At 45.8% G+C, this 25,706-nt stretch overlaps 3 protein-coding genes and 1 long non-coding RNA gene across 4 annotated transcripts in view; 2 read left to right on the top strand and 2 right to left on the bottom strand.

The window, feature by feature from the left end:
* The window catches only part of LOC118509231 (serine/threonine-protein kinase tousled-like 1), a 30,808-nt gene extending 22,988 nt beyond the window's left edge, over positions 1–7,820 (bottom strand). The window contains exon 1 of the mRNA XM_036049542.1: positions 6,673–7,820. Within this exon, the coding sequence (XP_035905435.1) occupies positions 6,673–6,906 (234 nt within the window). The 5' untranslated portion in view covers positions 6,907–7,820. The remainder of the gene's footprint in view (positions 1–6,672) is intronic.
* A 4,400-nt stretch (positions 7,821–12,220) lies between these two features.
* On the top strand, positions 12,221–13,458 carry LOC118517602. Its single transcript, XM_036063933.1, has 2 exons — positions 12,221–12,992; positions 13,052–13,458. The coding sequence occupies exons 1-2, from the start codon at positions 12,878–12,880 to the stop codon at positions 13,456–13,458; spliced, it is 522 nt and encodes a 173-aa protein (XP_035919826.1). The 5' UTR covers positions 12,221–12,877.
* Positions 13,459–15,709: 2,251 nt separating this feature from the next.
* On the bottom strand, positions 15,710–17,279 carry LOC118509245. Its single transcript, XM_036049564.1, has 4 exons — positions 16,759–17,279; positions 16,602–16,694; positions 16,457–16,534; positions 15,710–16,380 (listed from the first exon to the last, which is right to left on the bottom strand). Exons 1-4 carry the CDS (start codon positions 16,847–16,849, stop codon positions 15,725–15,727), a joined length of 918 nt encoding a protein of 305 aa, XP_035905457.1. The 5' UTR covers positions 16,850–17,279; the 3' UTR covers positions 15,710–15,724.
* On the top strand, positions 17,174–17,850 carry LOC118509261. Its single transcript, XR_004905853.1, has 2 exons — positions 17,174–17,240; positions 17,278–17,850. It is a non-coding gene; the product is annotated as an uncharacterized LOC118509261 (long non-coding RNA).
* Positions 17,851–25,706: the final 7,856 nt, after the last annotated feature.

The following is a 25,706-nucleotide window of genomic DNA, read 5'->3' as shown; positions in this document are numbered from 1 at the left end:
AACGTTTGTTCAATATGCACCAGACGCCGGTTCTCAGTGCGACGTCCACGACAATATGGCCCCACTTGGTGCGAGAGCGAGTTTCGGAGCGTGACTTCAACTTTGAACAGGCCCTTCGGTCTTATCTCGGACATTTTTCGTAAGGTCATCATCATCATGTGTGTGCGAGCCGAACAACCATTTTCGGCAACAATACAGCAAAAATTGGCTCAAAAAAGCACATGGTGCGGGCGCCATGTTTTTTTTCTTCTCGGGGGTAGTTTTTATTGAGGAGAAATTAATAAAGTCCCTCGAAGTTCCGAAGGGGCCATTCGATGCAGCCAAAACCAACACACATCCATACAGAAAAGCTGAAAGAAACCTAGTTCATTTGCTTTTGAGCCGGCACCGTACTGTAGCCGGACACTGGACCTGGGACCGACTCCTGCGTGTGCACCGCACGGAGGTTGATTTATGCGAGTTTTCACCTTCTTACTTGACGGACACATATACGCTTGTGTGCGTGTGTTACGGAGCAAGAGGAAGAGGAAGAAGTGGGCACGCAAAAAAAACTGGATATTTCGAACTTCTCGGGGGCAACACCGCAAGCAAGGACGGGAAGATTGTGGAGGGAAAGTTGAAATCGAAGACGCACCCGCTGATCATTCAAGGACAACAGCCGGTAACGCTAAAGAAGATGTGAGCGGTATACAGGTGGTACAGAAAATGTCCGTGATAAGACTGGAGAAAGAAAGAGAGGCAGCGAGAAAGAAGAAGAGAAAATGATCAAGCGAAAGAGAGAGAGAGAGATATATATAGAGAGCAGCAATACATTTATTTATTTCCTTCCTACGCGGAAGACCGAACGCCATCTTCAGGGAATTGCGGATAAGGATTAGCTTTGGCACGTAGAAAATGACACATCAGACTACTATTTGACAGTTGCACAAGAGCGCCATCTGGGAGAATGTCTGAGGGTATGTAGGTTACTAACCGACAGATTTGATTTGTTATCGGCCATCGACAATCGGTCGAGATCAGATATACTACCGATTGGACAGCTTTACAAGAATTCAATCCAGCCTCTATATTGACAGTTCTCTATCTGTTGTCCAACATCGACAACTAGTACAGGTCAGATATTTGACAGTTTTTGTACAAGAGCTCATTCATTTTTGCAGCTTTGATGGCTACGGTTGAAGCTTTTCAAGCTTGCGAAGACCTACACCGGATCTTCAATTACATTGGAATGCGTGGCTGCCTCTCCATTTCTCTCGCTCTCCCTTTCTCTCTTACAGCTCTCGCTTACCCATCCTATTGCATCTAACGGCATGCTCATCTGCTCGGATTCAAGCTCGTTGCACCTAACCTTTCCAAAGCGAATGTCAAATTTCCAATTCTCCCATCCCACAACGTACAGGGGTCTGGGTGGAGCTGCTAATAGGGTCTCGCTCTAGGCCTTTCCTGTACCTCCCTGAAGGCCCGGAGGTTCCCGCTGTGTGTGTGTGCTGTAGACATCAACCGTTTGCCGAGTCTCATTACATTCATCGCTTTCCTTCCGCAGCCCACACTCCCGGCGCCCAATCCACCTACACCTCCATACGGGGTTTGGAAACCCGTATGCGCAACTTTAACGGGCGAAGCTGCTGCGAATCGACCCGACAATAATTAATTCAAACCTTTATACACCGAACAACAACGAGCGGCACATTATTGGGAGGTGAAGGTCCAATGTTGGAGTCAGGTAGGGGGAGGGTGGGAGTTGAATTTCATCTCCCTCATCTCTATACAACGTTCCCTCGCCATTCTAACCTACCTCCGGCGTTCAGCCCGTTTTAGGCACCACCGGTCAAGTACGGGAAAGAGAGCAGAGAACACACACACACCCTGGTACGCACGACGAATTCTACAAGACAGAGCGCAAAACCGGGAGAGGTCCCTTTTGGTAGGCAGTTTGATAGAGTTAGAGTCAGAGTTGGAGTAGTAACAGCAGAGCTCCACAAACTTGGGCGAAAGGAAAACAGAAAACACACAGAGCCACCACACGGATTTAATTTGCCGGAGCGCTCCAGGTTCAGGTGGAGTGTATGCACGCAGAAGAGTTGTGGGACGGCGAACCCCAACCCATTTGTGAGGTTATATCTCGGTATGCTTTCGGACGTCGGCTCGCAATAATTTTCCATCCAGCAGGGTGAAGAAGACGAGACACAGTCTTTGCATACCGCGCCATAGGTGTCCCACGGGCGCCCCCTCTTTCGCTGCCTTTCGACGAAAATGTCGAGTGCGCGAGGACAAAAATAGGAGCTCATAGAGAAGCAGTAGTGTGGGGACTTTCCTCCAGAAGCAAAACCCTGAGAGGTGATTTAAAATGAAAGGCATTTTTCTCTCCGATATTGGTTTCTGTTTCTTCCACGGTTCGCTTAGATAGTTCCCCGGGTCCTTTCACGCAATTCGCCAGTCAGCACCGTGCCTTTGGAGGCTGCTGTATCTGCTTATGCTGATGATGCCCCGCTCCGGACGACTCGGCACGATTCGGGCACTAGGAGCGTTTCGAGGCTAGGGTTGTGTTGCAAATCTGTAACGTGTAGAGCATCTCACTCCAAAAAACTCCCTTGAAAGCAAAAGGAAAAAGAAAGATCGCCTAACGCAAAACTTTTCCAAACGGCGCGGGATAGTCATGCCCCAAAAAACAAGCGGCAGGTAGAGAACACACAACACACCGCACTTTATAATACTCGGAGCAAAACTCGGCTTGAGTATGCGTGCCGCTGCGTTTATCTGTGTGTCCGGCGCGAGTGAGAGCAGGCGAGTCCAGATGAAGCACAGTAAAAGATGGAGAAAAACCATTGGCGAAAAAGGGCTTTTGCGCTCACACAATCTCTCATGCAATGCCCACCATTTACAATGGCGTTCCGTGATTCCTGAGGACCGGGATACCGGAGGAAACGGCCCGGAAGAGATGGGCGTGAGAAACAAAGGGAGATACCGACGCTGTGCGGATGATCCACAAAATCTCGCTTCCCTTGTCTACCTTCCTTTAACACTTCCCAGCACATGCACACACACACACACCGACCCAGACATACACCTCTATCTATCTGCCTACCTAACTCGACTTTGTTCGGCAGTAGTTCGAAAACCAGAGAGCGGGCTACATTAAATCGACGGTACCGAACACAGCCTCACCTGATGGGGGAGCTCCGGAACACGAAGACGGGTAGGAGCTGGAGGAGAGGTGAAGGTTTGGGACACGTCGTTGAAATATGTACCAAAACCCGGTACACGGGAAGAAGCGGTGAGGCCGATATCCAGAAGAATGTGAAAAAGCCCGTCCGTCGAACGGAGATGAGACAGGCGGGCGTACAAAACCACAATTCGGAGTGCATATGTGATTAGGGGAGGCCCTGGTCTCCAAAACGCGGGCTACGGATACAATTCTAGTCGCGAAACGCTCCACAGAGGTAGCAGTGTATGCTATGTATGCGATCAGATATACAGGCCCCTCTCATCGGTAGTACCCCAAGAGTTGGGAGTAGAGTAGTTTGTCTGGAGCAAATCTAGGCCTTCCCGGTAGATGAAGATCTAATGGCGAAGCGGTGAAACCGCATCGAAGAAGAGAAAGGCAATGTGCTCCCCAAAGTACACACACCACCTTCGGCACATACACACAAGCATAATCATGCGCACTGGTACTCAGGGTTGCAAGTGCAGTTATTAAAAGCCCGAAGCCTAAAACACACAGACATATAACAGCCGCACACGTAAAAGGTGCTGGTGCCCCACACAACAAAACCCTTACCAATGGCAGAAGGCCCTGATGACCATCATAACCATCTGACATGGGGCGGCAATCCCGCAAACCCGTGTATACGAACCATCTTCATGGAGAAGGTGATGAGGGTAGGAAGAGCATGTGCGGGGATAGCTTTTCGCGATTCGAAAGCCCTACAAATTCACACAAACACAAACGTAAGTACAAACTAGCACCGGAGCTGTGTCCGTTTCACCTACGCCTTCAAAAGGCCTACCAATATCCCAAGTCACGCTTCCAGCTACGAAAATCTCTCTCTCTATCTCTCTCTCTCGCTCTCTCTGTCACGGACTCAACCTTTTCAATGGTTAGAAATTATTGGAGCTAGCCGGATAATCATTGGCTATTCCTGGACTATTCATAACTCCCAGTCAAATAGAATGTTTGGCTGGCTAACTTTCCCTACAGCCTAAGAGTCCAATGGAGTTAAAAAGACATCTTCCAGCAAGAAAAAAAAGCAACGGTACAACCGTCCGGTCTACGCCGACCATTCTTCAAGGTTTGCCAACCGTTCTTGAACGAAAGCGAGCACGGGCAAAACAGTGCTTCGAGACCTGGTTGGGCAGCGAGATCCCCCCCGCTGCTGCTTTCTGATAACGGATTGCGTCGTTTGTGGATCGCCATTTTGAGCCAGCAAAACTGTGGATGCATGCATTACTGAGGCCTCGTGTGGGTGGGCAGTCGCCCGCCTCCCATCTGGTCCCGTTTTAAGAATGTGCGCACCAAGTGCTGATCAAGAAGAAGCGCTTTTCTATCCCTCACTCACGCGCCTTCCCTCGCAATGAGGGGTAAATCATCTTCCAAAGTCCCCGGACTAGTACGACTTCGGCAATGTCCAAATTGTATACAATATTCGCCATCTTGCTGACGTCGGTAGCATTTACGGGTCGTCTCCCCAACACGCCCAGTCACCGTTCGCCTCAATGCGCGCGTGTGTGTGTGAGTGCTTGATTTGTTTCTACAAACCGGCAAGGTCCGGTGGCAACGGAACCCTAATTGAATATCGTCCGAAATGGTCGAAGGAAGGTGACGGTCCATCGTGGTATGGGGGACGCCGTCCCACGTCCACAGTGCTCTGTCCGCCTACTGCAATGACGTCAGAGACAATATGGCCATTGGCGATACGAAGACGATACACGACAAGGTCCAAGACTTATTAGCGTACTGCCCCATATGCTGGGTGCAGCTCTCCAATCCAAGTCCCACTGCTTCCGGCCCCCAACCGGCCGGAGAGTGAAATGATTCAACGCCATACTCGAGGTGATAGGAGATGTTTCTGGCTACCTTCACCTGCGGTCCTATTTTAGGACGCGCAACAGTGTAGGCGCAGAAGAGACATTGTTTTATACCTGGTTAACGATGAGCAACCGGGAAAGGAGAGGGGGAGGTGGGGAGGGGGGGTTGCGCAGACTTTGACTTTGACGGAGACGGAGATATCGGGTAACACACACTGGACGGTCTATTGCTCGTCCAGCAAGAAGATGACATCCGAGATATTCTTAGTCATGGATAGCTCAGGGAAGTTGCAACACATTAGGTTCCCAATCTTCAGAAACGTCAGAGTAGCGCATACACGTAGGCAAGCACAGACAAAACCAGAACAGTGCAGAGAGACAACGGAACTACCTCCACTCGACGGAAGGGACCTCAATGGAACTAGCCCAGGGAAGCAGGTAGACGATCGACACTGCTTACCATTCTCCCATCAACGCAACCCTGCCATCCCTCAACCATACAGGCTCGATATACACACACACACACCATCCATTTGGATCTCGCTGTCACCGGGGCTGCCCATCTCTAGGTTCATTTGGCTAGCACAGCTAGCGATGGGAATGGAATATTCCAGCGGTACCAACAACACATCCCGCTGCAAAGATGAAGGTGGCCTGTGCGGTAGTGCGCCAGCAGTGTGCGGGCTCCACATCAAATGCAGGCCGCAGCAACAGCAACAACATACGAAATAGCAGAAAGAAAAAAAAATTGAACGCCGAGACCCACGTAGCCGTCGAGAGAGATAATCACGTTCGCCCATTCGCATCGTTCGGTCCGTTCACCCTCCTCTATTTGATTTATTTCCACTCCATACCATACACACACACACGCACAGTCATCCCTGGCTCTACCTCAGACATGCCGCCTCGGACAACTTTCCTGGGGGGGATCTGCCTGCTTGGGTGCTGCACGGGTGCTACGGAAACCGGAGTATATGAATGGTGTTTGCCGCGTCGCAGTGAAGTCAGCTCCTAGTTTCTCACTCTCTGCGATTACCTCAACCTTCCTCCATCACTCCCACCCAACACCAACAAAACTCACACACACACCAGCGTGATACAAGTGATTTCACATTCCTCGCAAAAATACCGATCGGCAGCTTCTTGCTGGTGGTGTGCTGTTAATGTCCACTACTAGCTCCGCTTCTCCGTCTCGCATGAGTCTCTCAGGAACGGACCACCGGTGAGGAACGTGGTGAAGGAGGGCAGAGGTGGTGACGTTGTTGTTAACACAGATCTGTTGTTTCAGCCGCACAAATCTATTCTTATCGTCACCCTATAACAAGCCCCGCAGAGTTCCAACCCCCCACATCCCTGCCCTGCCCTTTTGCATCTTGTTTTGTAAAACGCCAGAGCATCAGCATTGGCAAAGAAGAAGCGACAAACATTGAGTTGTGAGAAGACGCACTGTTTGTCGACCACTGCTCTGCCCTGTTTCGTCTAATCTCACATATTGTTAGACAGGCCACCCACCGAAACCTGGATGATTTTGTCTGGAGACTTGGCAGCAGTCACACACGGAGGAGGAGATCTTGTCACCTTGGGTCCCTTGTTCCCCCCCCCCCCCCCCCTCAAAATGCACGTGTTAATGACAAGCTTGCTACTCACATAGATGTAGTACGAGCTCAGCATGATATCGTCCAGGCTTCTCTTTTGGTGCGGTTCTTGATATTGTTGCTGATAGTAGCGAGGAGTAGTAGGTGATGTACGCAGGCTTTGCTGCTGCTGCTCGGGTTGTTCTTGGCGCAGCAAATGCTGCTGCTGCTGCTGCTGCTGCGGTTGCTGCTGCTGCTGCTTCTTCTGCTTCTTTGGTGCCGGTTGTTGCTGCTGCTTGTTCTTCATTGAAGCAGACTCGGGAAACAAATTGATCGGTGGCCCGGTGCGCTAGCGCCCACAACCTCTCTATTATCAACGTCTACCACATCCGGAAGCAGGAAACACTAGACTGCACCGCGCACTGTACCCTATATAATATAACCCCCGCCCTCGAACACCACCACCCTCCTGTCGCACTCACGTGCACCACATTGGTGAAAGAGATACAACACACTACACTCTGTTTTCTTTAGCCGAGGTTACAGCAGCTACTACTGCTACTACTGCTGCTGCTGCTGCTGCTGACGTTTGATAGTTGATCAGAGGCCCGATAGTGGGCGCGAGGTGTACGGCGTCGCTTCTCAAACCTCGGAACACCTCACACTGTTTGGGGTTTAGGCGCAAACCCTAACACACTAACACACACACACGCACCTCTACAGGTACCTCGGCCAGTCGGCCAGTTGTGGTTGCCTGCAACAATGCAAAAGCGACCCAAAGAAGCTGATGTCGATGCGAATCGGCGGTGGCAAATCGTCGTAGCTCTGTGCTCATTTCTCATTCTCCGGAGCCTATCTATCTCTTACTGCTTCTTCTTTTGGCGATTGCGGGTTTGCTGGAGCATCACCCACTCAACCACTCTTCCTTTGTGTTCTCCTTGCTGATTTCTTCTGGATCACCTTCTTTTGCTTTACTCCTCCCCTGTAAGCCTCTCTTATTTCTTCCTCTAGCAGACATTCACAAAACACACGCACGCACCATCACGGTAGGTCTATCTATTGTACACGTATCTGTAACACAACTAACGGTGCAAAGTACCCACCAAAAGCGAGTTGAAGTTGCTGATGGTAGATGGTTGGCGGTGTTTGCTAGTACCCGACTAACCCGTGTCACTCTGCCGCAAGCTCCACCACCACCGATAGCATCCGGATTACGGGTACAGAAGAGGGTTAACTAAAACCACGAGCCGGGATAAACCTTCACGTTCAAGGTTTTGTGTCGGTTGTGTGTCCGGTAAATCACTAACCAGCGCACCCTGCAACGCAACACAACTAGGGTGAGTGTTATACACGGCGAAAGCACCTCTCGGCGGGCCGTCGCATGCCGTGAAACGCACGACACAAAATGCTGCAGCACCGTTCCGGAATGGACCAATTTGGTGGTCCAAGACCGGCCCAGACCCAACCAAAGCCACCCACCCCCTCCCGAGAAACCCGATCTCAGATGATTCGCGCCAGTGTGGAAGAGAGAGAGAGAGCCCGCGATATGGATAAAGAGAAAGAAGAAGCGAGAAAGAGAGAGAGTGAGACCAAGCGTGAGAGTGCACAAGCACTCATCACAATGTTCCAGGGCGATTATCCCAACTCCATACCACTCATTCAAGTTCCCCGGACGACGCCGACTACGAAAACCGTCAGTGTTGCGGCTTTTCATTCAAGTCTTCTCCGACGTACCGCGGATCGAAACGGTCAGCTATACTCTCACCAGCTCTCACGCATCTACACGCTGTATATAATGTAAAGGACGTTTGTATGTGTGGGGGATGTGTTTACCGGTTTCGGGTCTCGGGTCTCGGCAGAAATGTGTGGTTCTCGCATTACACCTCCTCACCGTGCCATCGCCACCTTGAGGTTCGCGTTTCGCTTGATAACGTTGCGCGAATGTACTCACAGGTGCTTTTCTTCGATTCGGTAAAGGTTTTCTTTTTATTCCTGCTTCACAAGAAGCACGCACACACACACAAATGGGGGAAAGAAAATTGAGAAAAACCCTTCTTGTACACTTAACACTGCATACACACACACTACTGCGGTAGTTGGTAACAAGTCCTCTTTAAATCACATTTATCCACATTTGGGAGAGAGGTTAGGTCCTATGAGCATTTAAGGGTATGGAAGAATTGCCGTCGTTGGTAACAAGTCCTCTTTTATCACGTTTATCCACACTTGGGACAGGTTAGGTCCTGCAGCATTCATTAAATATCTAAGAGTCGCCATCAGAAACGGTATGTCCTCAAATATCTGAAGTCAAGTCAAGATCTCTATATGCAAGATGACATCGAAAGTAGTCTCGCTTCTACCGATATACAGGCTGTACAACACAACCGCACAAGCCATCGGCACAATTGCTCACTTTAATTCCTAACCTCAATATGACCGACTCTCAACAAACGCTGCATCGGAACCAAATCCAACCACCAAACGCATCGGTCGAAAGAAACAAAGCCGACAACAAACACACAAAACATGGTAGCAGGTCGTGCGAGCGCAACACAAAACGAAACGGCAAAACCACCAAACACTCTAATTAAAATGGCTATAAAATGGCGACCGGAGAGGTATAAGAGCAGTGCGAAGCGAAAAAGTAAGTAAGGAAAAGAGCAAGTAAAAGCCCCTCAACTACCTGGGGCCCAGCGTGTGCTGTCGTTACTCTACAAGCGCGCGCGTTGCCACTGCTCGTCGTTGTTCAGTTTACTGAGGTGCGGCGGTGTGGCGCAATGGTGGCAGATGGCAGCTGACGATGGTGATGATGTGTAGAGAAGTGGGAAAGTGGGTAAAGTAAGTCTGAAGCCGATAAAATTGGTCCGCGGAACCGAATCTCTGGGCTTGACTCGGACACGAAAAGCAGAAGATGATGATAGGAAATAAAAGAATGAAACACACACACACGCACACAGGAACCATGCTTCCAACTTGAGCCCGGATAACGTCATTTTGAGCCGGAGGTTCTAGGTTGAGATCATCGTTCCGGATACGTTTCATACGGCAGAAATATTAGTAATAAAGTAAGAAGTTGACGGTTATATTGTCCGGAGTCCAGACTCGGGATATATCCAGACATTCGCATGAAAAGTGAACACCATATTAACCTTCGGTTCGGAATCGAACGGACGTCACCTGCTTCCGGGCATGTATATATTACCGGCTAATATGGGCGACTTCGCAGGTAAATCACCAATGTTTCACAACGGGAAAACTGTGGCCACAAAACGAACGATTGGGCTAGGCTAGGAGCACATATGCGCCCCGTCGACTTCCACATGTACACTGTACACAACAGACAGCGTTGGTTCACGCGATAAGCGATGGGAGATACGTTAGACCGGTTGAATGCACTCGTCTATCCCCCATATTCTCGTCCCCACTCGCTCTCTTACTCTCCTTCTCTCTCTCTCTCTATATATATATATTCTCCTTGGTGGAAAGCTCGGTGCATGATGTACCGGACCGAAGCAAGGTTAGGGTGAAAGTCCACCAACTATGCACCGAGGCCGCTCTGGGCCAACTACTACTCGCTGCCCTCTGATTATCCCACGCCCGCCAACCAACACCACCGCGGCTTCGTTACTATCGATCGTCTTTACAAATCGATGGCGATACTCTACGCGTCCGAAAGGCGAACTTTCTCCCGGTTTTTGCTTTCAGCTTCCCCAACCCATACGTCCACATTTGCCTGAAACGGTCTAGGCAGATAGGCCAGGCTACATTGGGGCAAACGTTCACTCAAAAATAGGAAAGGAGAGAAGTAGTAAACGAACGAACCGTACCAGAGACCAGGCGACTAACACCGGCGACAGTTGCAGCTGGAATGCAACATCGGGTTAAGAGACCCAAAGCATCATGTACTACACCACCAGAAATAGTACGGCTCTTGCGATGTCTGTACGAGAATGAGTTCCTTCAGAGATCTGAGTGACGACTAGAGATCACGCTTGTGGACACCTTACCGGGAGTGGTTCCAGAACAGTTACGACTTTATGCTATTCCGTCCCTGCTCCCAACATGCATCTCCTAGTTAAAAAGAGTCCTAAACAATCTCTTTTCTATTGAAGCTTCAATCCACAAACTGTCGAAATGGTCCATTTTGGAACACTAACGTTCACTGACCGTTTGACAGTCAAACTCAACCGTCAACTACCTCACAGGTAATTAAAATCGTACCCCCAAACGACCAAAATTTCGTGAGTCCTCTCTCTTGCTCTCTCTCTCTGGTTGCTCTGCGGTGCACAGCAAACGTGGCCAGGCTTGTTGGTAAGTGGGGGAGACAGACCTCGGCCAGCGCCAGCCAACACAACAGGCAGGCGTCGGCAAAAACAGCTGCTAACGAAAAACGAGATAGAAGCATATCGCCTGTGTCTCATTCTGTACCGGCACATTACTTTCTTAGGTCCAACGTGAGAGAGTGTAGAGTGCGCGCGCCGTTCCAAATCAACACAACAGAGGGAATAGATTTTCCATAGTTGCTGCTTCTTCGCTACTAACAGAGTTGCATGCTATATTATCATTATTGCTCATTCTCTATCTCATTCTCGTGCTCTCTCTCTCTGTCTTTCTTTTGATGATTCTTTTTTCCGTTTTTCAAACCAGTTGACCTCGTGGCACGGTGAGAGTACTCCCCTCGGTCTAGAATAAGAGGTGACGACGACTGTTGGGTAAAGTGAACCGAACAGCGGAACGGTGTGTTTGCACCTAAAATGGCATGGGCGGCATAGCATTGCTGCTTGCTGTGGAATTGATGATGAAATGAGTGGCTGGCTCCGAGGCTTAGCCCACCAAAAGAGAGAGAGAGAGAGCGAGATGTATCTCAGTGTACCGAAACTAGAATGTAGCGTCATATTTACACAATGTAACTAGATCAATAAAGAGAGCTTTGAAGATGGTGAGGATGGATTTAATGTCTTTAGCTTTAAAAAGCCTTAAACTTGCCTTAATAAAGGAAAGGACATAAAAGGGCAGTAAAGCTCAGGACCAACCAGGTAATCTACGGACTGGATCCTTGAACAGCGAACAGAACTCTCTCTCTCTAGACGATATACTGGAGGAAGAATTTACCTTTAACTAGCCTTAAACTCGCCCTTAGACGGGAACGGACACAAAGGGTAGCGATGCTCAGGATCAACAAAGTAATCTCTTGACAAGCTACTCGAACAGTAGTAGACATTGTACTGGTGGAATAATTTTACCTTTAACAAGCCTTAAACTAGCCTTAAAAGCAAAAACAAAATGCTCCCATTTGGTCTCACCTACCCGCTCTACTCTAAGTGTCACCTATTGCTACAATCCATAGTTGTGACGCGTCACTCACTCTTCGGTGCTACTATCTGTTTAATCACTTAAAATGGTAATTATTTCCCTTTCACCATATGGGGGAGTAAACGAGACAGAGAGAGTGTGAGAGAGAGAGAGACAGAGTGAGAGTCATGAGAAAAAAAAATCGCAATTTGAACCAAAATCTATGCTGGACCAACGAGTTCGTCGAGTCTCTCAACCAGCTAGTATAAACTCAAGTGCCTGTGTTTTGTTTCATCAGTTATCACTTGTGTTTGCTTTTACTAGTGCAAACAGCAGCGCTGATAAGCGAAAAGACTTTTTAACCGTTTTTCGTCACATCTCCCAACCTTACACTTCTTCTCGCGTCTTGCCCAAAGTGAGTTTCATTCTACAACCAAAGTTGCGAAATAAATATGGCAACAGACAAAAAAAAGCACACACACACACACACACAAGCCTGCTAATCAAAGTTTGTGTTTTTAGCGCGTTTGAATCCGCGTGAAGTGAGGGTGTCGGTCGGTGTGAGAGCTGCACTGTGCTGCTGGTGTGGTAAATTGGTGACAATATAACCCAACGAGACAGTTTTGACCGTTTTCGAACAAAAGTGTTCTCTCTGTCTAATCGTTCTCAGTTATTCCCACGCTGAGATAGCAACGCGAGAGATTGCGAGTACGACGGCGGCTTTATTTTTTCTCAGTCAAGAAACGGTCAGAGATTTGACCGTACAAACTCATACGCTGCACTCTCATAACCGGCGGTTCTGTACATTTGTGTGCGTGCATGTTAACCGATTTTCTTTTCTATAACACGTCGCTGACTCTTCTTTACATTCTTCATCGTATTTTACCTTCGTTTAGTGTTATTGTGGTTTCATGTCAACTTGCGAACAGGCAGAAGTTTTGTGTGAAGTTTATGGTTTTATGTGAACATTTTGATTTTTTTTTTAAATGTCGGATATAAAACGTGCACGGAAAAGTGGAAGATTTTACCGGCGGTCGAACAAGTTTAAGGCGCTGAATCCATCAGTTGAAATTGGACAAGAAGCGACACAAGCTGAAACATGTAAGCCCATGTTGTGCTCAATGCTGTTGACAAATAATAAATCATTGATTCCATTCTAGGCCCCCAATCGTTACCTTTAGATCTATTTGAAGATGAATCTACAGTACCACCAATCGGTATAAATGAACCCCAAATTGAGGAAGAAGATGAACCATTGGTAGATTACATGTTTTCTGACAATGATGATGAGGATGACGATAGTTTTTTGAAAAATGACAATGCTCTAACGCTGGATAAGTTGTCCGTAGTAGACGGAATTCGATATTGGGCATTGTCAACAAATGCCACGCATAAGTCCATTGACATGGTGTTAAAGTTATTCCGAAAGGTTAATGTAAAAGTCCCTGCAACTGCTAAAACCTTGCTGCAAACGAAACGCGACGCATCGTCAGAAATAATGGAAATTGGAGGAGGACAATTTTGGTACCATGGCATTAAAAAGAGTTTGTGTAATTACTACCGGTAAATAGTTTTAGAAATGTCAAAAAAATTGTGTATGTTTAACCATAATTTGAAATTTTAAATTATTTTCGCGCATATATACGACAAGCCGCCTTCGAAGCAACTGACGCTGACTATATCCATTGATGGATTACCGTTGCATAACAGTTCTGCAATGAAATTCTGGCCAATACTTTTTAAAATAGTAGAGGATTCAAAAGCACCGGTAATGACTGTTGCTATTTTTTGCGGCTATAAAAAAACCAGAGAGCACCGAACAGTATCTCCGCCCAATGGTTGAGGAATTGAATGATTTAATATCCAAAGGTTTAGACATGCACGGTGAAAATGTCGCCGTTTAGCTTTTGGCCATAGTTGCTGACACGCCGGCAAGGTCGTTTGTGAAAGGTAAAATATTTTTCAATTATTGCATGTAACAGCGTATAAAGTCCTTTTTAAATTAATTTTTTTATAGGTGTTACTAGCCACACCGGCTACGGAAGCTGTTTAAAATGTACTATTGAAGGAGAGTATTTGGGCCATAGAGTTACATTTGTCGGTTTAAATGCTCCAAAACGAACATTCAGCATTCAGAAATGACGCTTATCCCGGACACCGCAAAGTGTACACCCCTCTGTTGGACATTCTATTTTTCGACATTATTGAAGATATATGTGTAACAGATCGGATGCATCTTATTGACTTAGGAGCAACAAAGCGGTTGCTTCTGGGATGGCGAGACGGTACATTGGGCATAAAACGATGGACGGAAAAACAATGCGAACGGATTTCGGAGGCTTTTCAAAAAGTACTAAAACCTCTTGAAGTACATAGGAAACAACGCCATCTCAAATACCTCAATCATTGGAAAGCATCCGAGTGCGTATTTTTTTTGCATTACGCGTCATTTGTCATCATTAAAGATCATCTGCCTGTTGAGGTGTACAAACACTTCATGCTACTGTTTTGTGCCATTACACTGTTTTCTTCAACAGTTCATAAAAGTAAATGGCACGTTGCAGGTCAGTTACTAAACAAATTTGTTGAAAACTTCCCTAGCGTGTATGGCAGACAGTACATGACAAGCAATTTTCATAATTTGCAACATATTTATGATGAAATGCTCAGGTTTGGGTCACTATCACTAATTTCGACAAATCCTTTTGAAAACCATCTTCAATTTTTGAAACGTCTTCTCCGTAGTGGATGGAAGAGCTTGGAACAAGCCATTAACAGACTCGCAGAGTTGGATGAATTTAAGATTCCTAAAAGTAAAGATGCTTGTTATCCGTTAATAAGTGAAAAAAAGAAAACAATCAGTGTAACTGTAACAGAAGATTTTGTATTGCAAAATGACCAAAGAAATTGTTGGTTTTTAACAAAAGACAATTCTTCTTCTTCTTCTGTGGCACTACAACCTCGAGAGGTCTCGGCCTGCCATTTCTGGCTTTCTGTGACTTAATTTTACCCGTAGAAAAGTAGTCAGCCTTTCGTACGGGGAGGCGGTCTGGATGGGATTTGAACCCCGGCCCTGCCGTGTTAAGACCGGCGCCGCTGTCGCCTCGGCCACCGGACCGCCGTCAAAAGACAATAGTATCGTTAAATTTCATTCAGCAAATCATGTTTTAGAAACATGTAACAACAAAATATGTATCAGAGGACCAAAACTAAATTCGAAAGAGTTAGTGTTCGATGACCCAATTGAATCAAGTGAAATGTTTATATTCAAAAGCTTCAATAATGCTTTGCCAGAAACTACGTTCGAAATATACACTGATCAAAAACTGTGTAAGTTAGTAGCTCTTCCAACCAGCTCTGTGCAAGAAATAGTGTTTGTTCCTTTAATACACACATTGATAGAGTAGATGTGCTGTGAATTCAATTTAGATAATAAATATGTAGTTCATTTCATGAGAAGTATCACATTTATTTACCCATATTGCGGCGGTCCGGTGGCCGAGGCGACAGCGGCGCCGGTCTTAACACGGCAGGGCCGGGGTTCAAATCCCATCCAGACCGCCTCCCCGTACGAAAGGCTGACTACTTTTCTACGGGTAAAATTAAGTCACAGAAAGCCAGAAATGGCAGGCCGAGACCTCTCGAGGTTGTAGTGCCACAGAAGAAGAAGAAGAAGATATGCAATGAAACTAAATAAGATCTTAATTAGTGTATAGCAAATTATTTAAGAAAGAAACAACAACTCGATATTAATAATAATTTTTCAGAGAGATATCATTTATATTGACAATACGGCATCGGACCGTAATACTCAATAAATAAATAAATATCATTTATGTCGGTGGTCGTCTACATGATAAGTACTTAATGATTAATGAATTAATTTCTTTTTTATGAAGAGAAGTGTGTTTGGTAGGAGAAAGGTTAGCTCGAGACGGAGCGTGCTTAAGACGAATTTTTAAAAAATCTGCAACGTATTTGGGAGTTGCTAAAACTCTCGCATTACTTCCTATTTCTTTTAACAGAAGAAGTATGCCTTCACACTTCCTTAACTCTATCTTCGTTGATCCCGGCTTACTTTTTCCAGTCCACCTGATTGTGGCAAAAAATGGTCGAGTAAAAAGTAAATCAAGCGCTTCATGTAATCGACTGTCTACATCTGCGACTGTTATTTGCCTCTGCAAATACCTAACTACATTTTCTTTAAATGATGGGTCAGTGCTAATCGATTGCTCAAAGGTATCTAATTCTTCTTTTGTATTAAGCTTGGCTAGCTCAAATTCGTTCCTAGAAAGTAGACCTTGCCTAGGACAACTTACAGCGACTAACTCCTCTACGGCTTCTCGATGCCGGGCTGAATTTCTAATAAGTATATCAAGTTTATTGTCTATAAGATCCTTTAAATACTTATTTTCTTTCTCTAACCGATCCACTTTGGCTCTAAGCTCCGCAATCTCTGCTTCTGAAGACAATTTTGCTCTTTTGTTAGCTATAATAAAAATGAGAATATTTTAAAATTCGCACATCGTATCACATAGACAAAATACTCAAAAAGTAACACATACTTTGTTCATTGCCGCAAATTTCATCTGGTTGGATTGCTCGATCCGCGCATTTCTCGGTGTTGGCATGACAAGAAGAATCTGAAAGTTAAAAATAATGCTATATAATTAAAAAGAACCGAATCGTTTTGACCGCTTTGAAACTTACTACATGGCTGCATGTCGACTGCAAGGTTATTATTATTGTTCGTGGAATTGAGCTGTGGTTCCCCTATTATTTTGATTATTTGGAGGTTTGGAACTGCAAAGGAAAATGTAATTTATATTATTTGAACATAAAAAAAAAAACACTTTACCTGACTTACTATTTGGAAACTGAATGGTTGGAACTTGGTTTGTACCAACTTCTTCGTAGGTGTCCTCACACCACATGTCCTCCTTATTTGTCGTTTCCATTTCGAATCTTTTGCAAAGTTTGATGTTATGATTTTCAACTGTTGTTTCGACACAATGATTGAAGCAATCTGAATTGGTTTTCACTATAACACTTTATTTGCTTGTGTGACGCGTAACTGATAGCTTAGGTTAGCAACTGAACTTTCCGATGGTTACAACAACTCTTGTGTACGAAGGTTTTAAGACAACTCTCGTTAATTAGGGTTGCAACCCCTTTTTATATCCTTTTTGGAATAGCACTGCAATTTTTAAGCAGTGCGAAGGAGTCCGCAATGCGAAGGAGAGTCAGCATGAGTAGTTATGCACCCTGACCGATGCGTACACAGCCCAATACTCGCGAATTTGTTACGATCGGCCAGGGTAATCTTTTGTTCTTCCTTGCATCCGTGAGGTCAGGGTAAGGATATCCTCCTTCCTACATGCGTGAGGTCAGGGTAAGGATATCCTCCTTCCTACATGCGTGAGGTCAGGGTAAGGATATCCTCCTTCCTACATGCGTGAGGTCAGGGTAAGGATATCCTCCTTCCTACATGCGTGAGGTCAGGGTAAGGATATCCTCCTTCCTACATGCGTGAGGTCAGGGTAAGGATATCCTCCTTCCTACATGCGTGAGGTCAGGGTAAGGATATTTGCAGATCGGATGTTATGAAGGAGTAAGTGGAACCGAGGAAAGCGAGGAGAACTCTATGGAAATTTCCATGCGGTTGGGTGGATTGAGTGTTTAAAAGAGGAATGAGATGAGAAGAGGAACTTTTGCTGTTGAATATATACATAAGCCATAACAACCGTATTTTTGCTATATACATGCATATCAAATTACAAATTAAGAGATAACTTTACTAAAACTGAGCCTGCTTTTGTGAGAAAGTAAATATTTAACAAGTTAAACGCTGTAAATTTTTATTCTACTTTCCGTTCTGGAGGCATGTCGCGCGAATTGCAGCAAGTTGTGCTGTGCGTGCACGTTTAAACATGTCCCAATGATACAGGACAATGCAAAATAAAAAAAAAATAGAGCTTAACTGAATATAATTGCTAATTTTTTTCTTAAGACATGATTCCCGATTACTTTTAAAACATCAAACAAAGAAACGCTTATTTGTTAATGCAAAATAATTTGCATTATCGGTTCCTACAAACAAATTGTCAAAACGGTATGCATAGTTGGCAAGCTTTTTCCATTAAATTGTATCGTCTTTTCACAGACACGGTACACATACGGTATAATTCTCAACATGCATAGCTTAGAACAAAACCTATCTCATAACAATCACATACGACACAGCCTCGGTGGTTCAAATCGTAAACACATCAAACAAACAAGGTAAATCCGATCATAACCAAGTTCTATTCCCGTTCTTACTTACCTATTTACTACAGCTCCTGTAAAAAAAAGCGTCTGCACTCGCCTGGAACAAAACCCGCGCAAACTAATTCGCACAATATCGATACACCTCACACTTCGCCCCTAGCCTAGCCACAAAACGTCTCCTCTGGTGCAATCATCCATCCTACACATAGAAGAAAGCGACAAGAACAAACACGTGTGAAGAACAAGAGCGAACATGAAATAAATACCACCAAAAAAACGCGTTGGCGACAAAGCAAAACCAAGCCAAACAAGGAACAACACCATATATACTTTTTTTTGCTTGTATATGCCTGTTCGTCTCCCATGCAAATACAGTCAATAAAGTAACCGTTTTTTGACCATTTTTTTGCAAAGGAAAAGAGAGTGAGAGCCTGTGAAGAGCAAATGGTCAAATCCGTCTGCTATTTTTAATGGTTTTTGACCGTGTTTGGACGGTCAAATCTTAGTCAAAAAACGTTCCAAAAAGCAACGAAATCGTTCGCTTGGGAATGACCTTGGGTGATATACTCTATCGTAACACATGTTACATCAGAGACAAGCGAACTCACCCTCCGCTTCTCAGTTCCACTCGTGTTGTGCTTGAACAGTTTGATGTTGCACACACACGCATACACACTCAAAAGCAGAGAGAGAGAGTGAATTAGAACATACAAAAAAAACGGGGCGAACAAGTAAATTCTGCGCTGAGGGTAGAGTTGCGTTTCCCGTTTTTCTTCCTAATATGTTTATATACATGGAGGCACCCAATTCCTTGGCAGCCATTATTGCTGTTAATATACAATGTAACGGCGAATGCTCGAGATAACCGCACCTTCTCCCTTTTCCCTTGGTGACATAACGCGGACAAACACACACACACACTCACACAGCATTTTTAACACTGTTCTTACAACTAAGTTGGTTGGACGACCAACACTCATATGGAACCGAGTTCTTGGTTTTCCTTGCTACCGAAACAAGAACCGATGGAGATGTGTATCGCATATGGAGTTATCAGTTGGAGTAGCTGCTCTTGTAGGGTGGTCGGGACTCGCTCCATGCCAGTGCTGGTAAGAAGTCAAACGTTGAAGTGGTTGGCGTTGAGACTAGGGAGTTATGGCTCAGCTGATGCACAACAGCATCACCTCAATACACGAGAGAGGACTTGAAGATGGGAGAGCTTTTGCGAGGATTCACAAGCAGCGGTAGGGAGTTCTCGCCCTCCAAAGAAAAAGCAAAAGCCTCCAGAAATTGGAGATGACCGTGTGCAACATGGCAGGGCAGACCAGACATTATCACCGCTCCACTGCTGAGCGATGACTAATGAAAGAGTCGCTTTATCAGTAGGCGCTAGTTAGCCCCGGGACCATCAAATGTTTTGTCCAGGCCATCCTCGACTCGTCATCATGATGTAATGTTCGGAACTATTTGTTTGAGCAGGGTCTGTAGACCTGTAGGGAAAAAAAGGCTCAGTAATGCCACCCAGCATTGCCCTGTTTAGATTAATACCTTAAATATAGCGAGGTCCACACACACACACACCTCCCATAGAGTTCGCCACCGGCATCGTTTTTTTTTTTCTTGGGAGGCAATATATTGGCAACAGTATCGCTCTCGTTCTTCGCCAGCGCACTATCGCCCGTTTCCTTTCCAACAGCCGGCTACTACACGGCCTGTTTGTGTTTGATTTTCCGCTATGTATTTATAAATGCACCGTGTGTGTATGCTGCTTCTCTGTCTTACTGACTGGTGGCGTTTCGGACCGAAGAGCTATTCCCCGGACAGCTGCTAGACATCGACCACACGGAAGCGCTCGCCTCACCAGCACTATCGACAGCCTAGCATATATCCTCATTGCCCAGAATTGGGACGCGCCAGGATATCCGCCGGGTAGCAGTCCCTTTGCTACACACACAACTCACCTCACAGTAGTATCGAGGGATTGATTCATGAACCCTGATCTCGAGCCTGGTCCGGATTCGCGTTCCAATTAGTGCGTTGAAATGTTACCAGAGCTTTTTGTTGTTGCTGCTGCAGAGCCCCCAGTGCTGGTACTTCTGGATTATTAGTTACCTATAATGGCAGCAACATCGACCAGAACATATCATACAACATTCACCAAACTAATTCTCTTCTCTTTTTCCCACTCCACAAACACACACACATACCACGCCAAGTGGACATTATTCTGAAGGAGGATCCAGCGGATAGAAACACCCTTCCCGAAGGTAAGCGTGGGGTAAGATCCAAGGGTGGAGGTGTTGAGCAGACAGGGAGAAGCAGTACATTATGAGACCTTTTTCCCGGTGAAGTTGCATTCCCCCGATTGCACACCGAAATTGAATAGAAATCGCAGCAAAACGGTGCAATGGGTTCGATCAAACCCGTTTCGCGGTGTGAAAAGTCTTCACCATCCACTGCGGCGCCTCTCTATCTAAAGAACCCCCCCAAGGTGCATGGGAAAGAGAGAAAGAACGTGAAGCAACTCGTAGTGCGCTCGGTGCGTGCGTGTGTGTTTCTTTAATGTTGGACTGCAACGGTTCGAGTGCAGTTTGCACCGGCCGGGAGGACGGACGGAATACCGAGTGGACGAACATGGTTGTGTACATAAACGCATGTCGTGACGCACAGGTACGCACACGCAGTCACTGCCCACAGTTATTTATACCGGCTGGTGCATCGGTTGTACGATGCAAAGGGCGAATCGAATTAGGCATCGAACGGCATCATATGCAACGCGCGCGCGGCCCATGTGTTCAACTCGTACTGCGGCTCTTTCTCACTTCCATATCTTTCTTTTACTAGCCGACTCTCTCCACCTCTCTCTCTCTCTCTCTTGTTCCCTTCCTTATACATATGTATAGGTACGCGGCGCTACCGAGCAATGGACGATCGGTGCGAAGCTTTGCTGACAAGATTGACAATGCAGCGCACGCGACCGCAGCAACGACACGCGGTTTATGCACCGAAGCAGAAGCCCCATTCTGCCCGTGTGCCTAGTGAGGGGAAGGTGTGTGGGTACCAACCACCGGCAAAAGTCTTGTCTATCTACCCGAGAGACCTACATATATAAATGCAACACGATACCGGGGTCTGCACACAGGCAACGTTGTTGCAACAATCGGGTGAACCATTGCCGGGCCGAACCGAAGAATGTAGAATGGTGTAACAGAAGGGTGGGTGGTGCGGTCATACACTATTTACTTTCGCTCCCGGTGCAATTTAAGAAACCGGGGAAAACTGGGAAGAAAAATGCAGAAACGTTAACACATTATTTCGATACTAGTTACTCCTTTGGTAGGCGAAGACGCGGTTTGGTGCCGTGACCAGGATCCTGTTTTGCGATTTTAAGTTTTTTTTTTCCATTTCCCTGACACATTTTAAAGAGTATAGTAAAGAAAAACTCTCACACACTCAAGCCCAAACGCAGATCCTGTATGCAGCTACTTGCCTGTAACGCATTTGGTGCCGGTGACCAGGATCCTTCGAGATTTTTTATTCTACCTTTGTATCTTAAAGCAAACATAATGATATTTCAAGCAATAGGGGAAAATAAGGAAACGCATACACCAACGCAAAAGTAGGTTTGATAGGGGGCTACTCTCTTGCACGAGAAAACAGCTTTGGTGCCGGTGACCAGGATCCTTCGAAATTGTTTTTTTTTTTTATAAAGGACGGCCTGGCCGTATTGCTGAAATTTGTATTTCTTTTTTGTTATTTTTTTAGTGTGGTTTCGAGTGAAGAAAAAAATAAGAAACACTTAAGACTTACACATTTAATCGCGATCACAATCGATAAGGGATAATTTCTTCCATGAGGGAGCATATTTGGTACTGTGACCAGAATCCTTTAGGTCCTTCCTTAGTTCTTAGGTTAAAATAAAAAAGGGTAAGAAAGAACAACCTCCAACGCAGTCACACACTAACACACACGCATACACTCACATCGAAAGGGCTAGATAGTTTTAGAAGAGAACACCTTTAGTGTTGTGATAAGGATTCTTCGAAATTTAATTTAGATTTTTTTTCAAAAAATTCTGGCCGTATTGTTTTTGTAAAATTTAAAACTAAAGAGACGAGAGAAAGAAAGATCTCTAAGGCACACACACACACACACAATCATACATATTTCCAAAAGGGGTACAACCCTTTGTACGGGGATGCATGTTTGGTGCCGTGACCAGGATCATTTAAGTTTTTTTTTTAAATATCGTTTTTCGAGCACAATTTTGTGTGTCTTTGGGCATGCTAATGGATGCTTGACCCACCACATACCCAAGGCATAAATTTTAGCAATGTACTGTTATAGGATTAAGGAACAAGCAATGTACTGTTAAGGAGAAAGAACAAAATAAAAATCCTATATTCTTACTATGAAAGAGCCCAGGCAGCAAGCCCCAAGGTATCGAATAACGTACAGAGTTTTAAGGAAAACTTTCGATAGTCTTGAGCAGAAACGAAATGTTTCAATTTTTTCTCACCAAACACATCCATCCACTAAACACCTCTCCCCTTGCATATCAATTCGTTTAAATTTTATTTTATTTGTTTCATCAAGAAGGCCATATTGCTATATTTGCTTAAGATCATGCCTATACAATTACGTTTTACCTTGTAAAAATAAATGTTTGTACCAACAATGAGGGGTTTCACGTAGTTGTAAAACATTCTTCTTCCTTCTAAGTACAGCGCCCCAGCACACTATTGTGATTTTGCCCGTAACCAACCGAATGATAAGCACCGCCACAAGCGCGACAAACGTGCGGTTAGCGTGGAGGAGGTTTGAATGGTTTTAAAAATAATCCATCGAAGTCCGGAATACATAATGATGCTGTCAGGGTTCAACAATATCGGGGGTGGGGTGTTGAGAAAAAAACACGCACACACACAAACACAGTTACACCCTTGTGAAAAGGAGCGAGTAGGAAGCAGGGCAGAAGAGATGAAAGAAAAAGACGTGCAGAGAGAAGAACAAAAAACAACAACTCTGGACTGAAATTGTTGTACCACCATCGGAAGAAGCCGCGAAGATTGCGTGTGTACAACAGCACGGGGTGCAGCAACGCAACAGCACCAGTAGTACTACCGGGAAAAACTGAGCCGTACCCAGTGAGGGAATTTGTTTTTCCTTTTCCTCTTCTGCTGCTGCTGCCAGCCAGCCAGCCAGCCAGCCCGGAAAGCAATCTGGCAGCTCTTTTTCCCTGCGCCTTGAAGTGGCTTTAACTTTTTTTTTCTTCTCATTTTTCCGACCTCAGTCTCTCTCTCTTTCTCTTTTTTACACACACACACACACCACACTGGCAGCAACCGGGAATGTTGGGCTGGGAAAAGTGTAGCTTTCCCGCACATAAGGCTCAACAAACGCGCGTACGTACATAAAGCATATTTATTCCGTTATATTACTCCCTTGACTACGACCCCCGCTACCTTCAAACCCACTTCCTCCCCTCCCAAACACTTCCTTACGACGCGTTAAATCTTCTCCTGCGCGTTGTTTCCAAGGGCCAGTTCCGTTCGTTCCAAAACTTTGCTCCTCTTCAATACACTTCAAGCGAAGGAACAGAAAAAAAACCTAACAATTCTGTCGTCATCCATTTCCTCCCGCCACACACAGAACATTTTGTTTTTTTTTGTAAGTCTATGGGTGTGGGTGGAAAATTTTCACCCAATGAGCAAAGATACCCCTTCTCAATGCAAAAAAGCAAGCAAACCTCGTTTACACGTGACCGGCACAAGCTTCACGTCTCTTTAATGGAGAAATTGGGATAATTGGGATAATTAAAAACGAATTCAAAGCGCAAATAGGTTTTCAAGATTTGAACCCGCACCCACCCACACACAGTCGATAATAATCCAGTGCCTTTGACGGTCGCTCTAACGAGCTAATCAGCGAACGCATCGTTAAATGTGCAATATCAAGCGATCCTTTTCGCCAATTCCACTATTACCTAGCTGATTTCCTGAGATTTGCAGATTCTCGCCACCGGAGGAGGACAAAAATGCTTGCTGCGTTCCAATTACGTCGAAAGGATAGCCCTTGGCCAATACATACCTGTGAAGCAAACAAAACAAAAAACAAGGAAAAAATGGTTAATTATTTATTTATTTTGTTATTCTTCCCACTCAAAACCGCTGCCAACTGCCAGACACACAAACACACACAGAACGCTGCTGGGGAGGGAAGGGGGGGTGGGGGGGGGGGTGGGTTGAAGAGCTGTGGGTGGATTTTTTTCTCCCTCATTCCTTTGTATGTGTAGGTGGCTTTCCTTTGAGTGTGGGTTGTTCGCACCCCTACACCGCTTGAAGGTGAACCCAAGTGTGCTGCAACATGCTTTATCGGAAAACTCTCTCTCTCTCTCTCTTTCTATCTCACCATATGCAGGCACCGTACGCCCTGGAAAAGCCATCATCATTTGTTTGCCTATTACAAAGTACAGTGGAAGCAAGGTGAAGCGAAAATATGTTGCTTCAAGCACTTTAAGCGCGCGTGCGGCGAGCTAGAACGAGTGGAAAAACGGAGACCCAGTCCTTCCGGTTCCATCTCATCACAACTTCACGGCGAGCTAGATGGTAACACTTCATCGTTGCATAAGCCACATCTATGGTGGGTGCTCTTTTCTCCCCCCCCCCTCCCCCCCTTTTTTTTGTTTGTGCTGTATCCTGCCACAAAGTGCAAAGCGAAAGGACGATACGTATTTTCCTGGATGATTTTCTCGCTCTCTATTTAAAAAAAAGGCAAAAGAAAAAAAAACCCATCGCCTTATATTTCTCCCAATGCAACAAGAGCGCTAGTGGCAGGCACAACGACAAAGAAAGCAAGTTAACCGTGTTTCGCAAACGGTACACCAAACCACAACACACACCCCTTAGTTTTTCCAACCGCCACCACGCAGCAAGCAGGCAAGAAAAGCACGGCCAAACTCAGCAGTTTCTCTCGCACACCCATTCTCTCTCACACGGTGCTATCGGAGATGGTTTTAAAGGTTCGTATTGACATCGGAAGTGAAATTTCGCCATTCTCTGTGCCTGCACCGGAGCTGTATGGTGGAATTTGTGGAAGCGGAATCAATGGGAAGCAGCACTACGGCTAGGCCGCCCATCAAACCAACCGAATGCGCTTCGTCGTGGTCGGTGAAAGATGTCGGGAACTAGGGCTCGGGAAGCCTCACAGTGGCTGCCGTGTGGAGGATTCAGCACACCCAAAACCGGGCGGAGGTCCATGGTTCAAAATTTTCGATCGATTTGCGAATGCGATAAGAAGGAGGCAGAAGGGCGATATCACAGGGCGCAGGTTGACAGATGGCGAGAGCAGGTAGGGTTCTTTGTTCTGATCGGAACAACAACAATTTGGCCCAAAAGTGCTGCCCACGCGACATGAAAATCGTTGATCATCTCCGCCCTACTACCGGTTACTACTCATTAACGCTTAAAATCGGCTAGATTTTGGGGAGTTCCCAAGGAACCTCCACCACCACCTCCATTTGCTCTGGAAAAAGAAAATCTGAAT

This window comes from Anopheles stephensi, chromosome X (genome assembly GCF_013141755.1).
Source record: "Anopheles stephensi strain Indian chromosome X, UCI_ANSTEP_V1.0, whole genome shotgun sequence".
In the NCBI taxonomy this organism is placed as follows: domain Eukaryota; kingdom Metazoa; phylum Arthropoda; class Insecta; order Diptera; family Culicidae; genus Anopheles; species Anopheles stephensi.
This window is presented reverse-complemented; position numbering and strand designations above follow the sequence as displayed.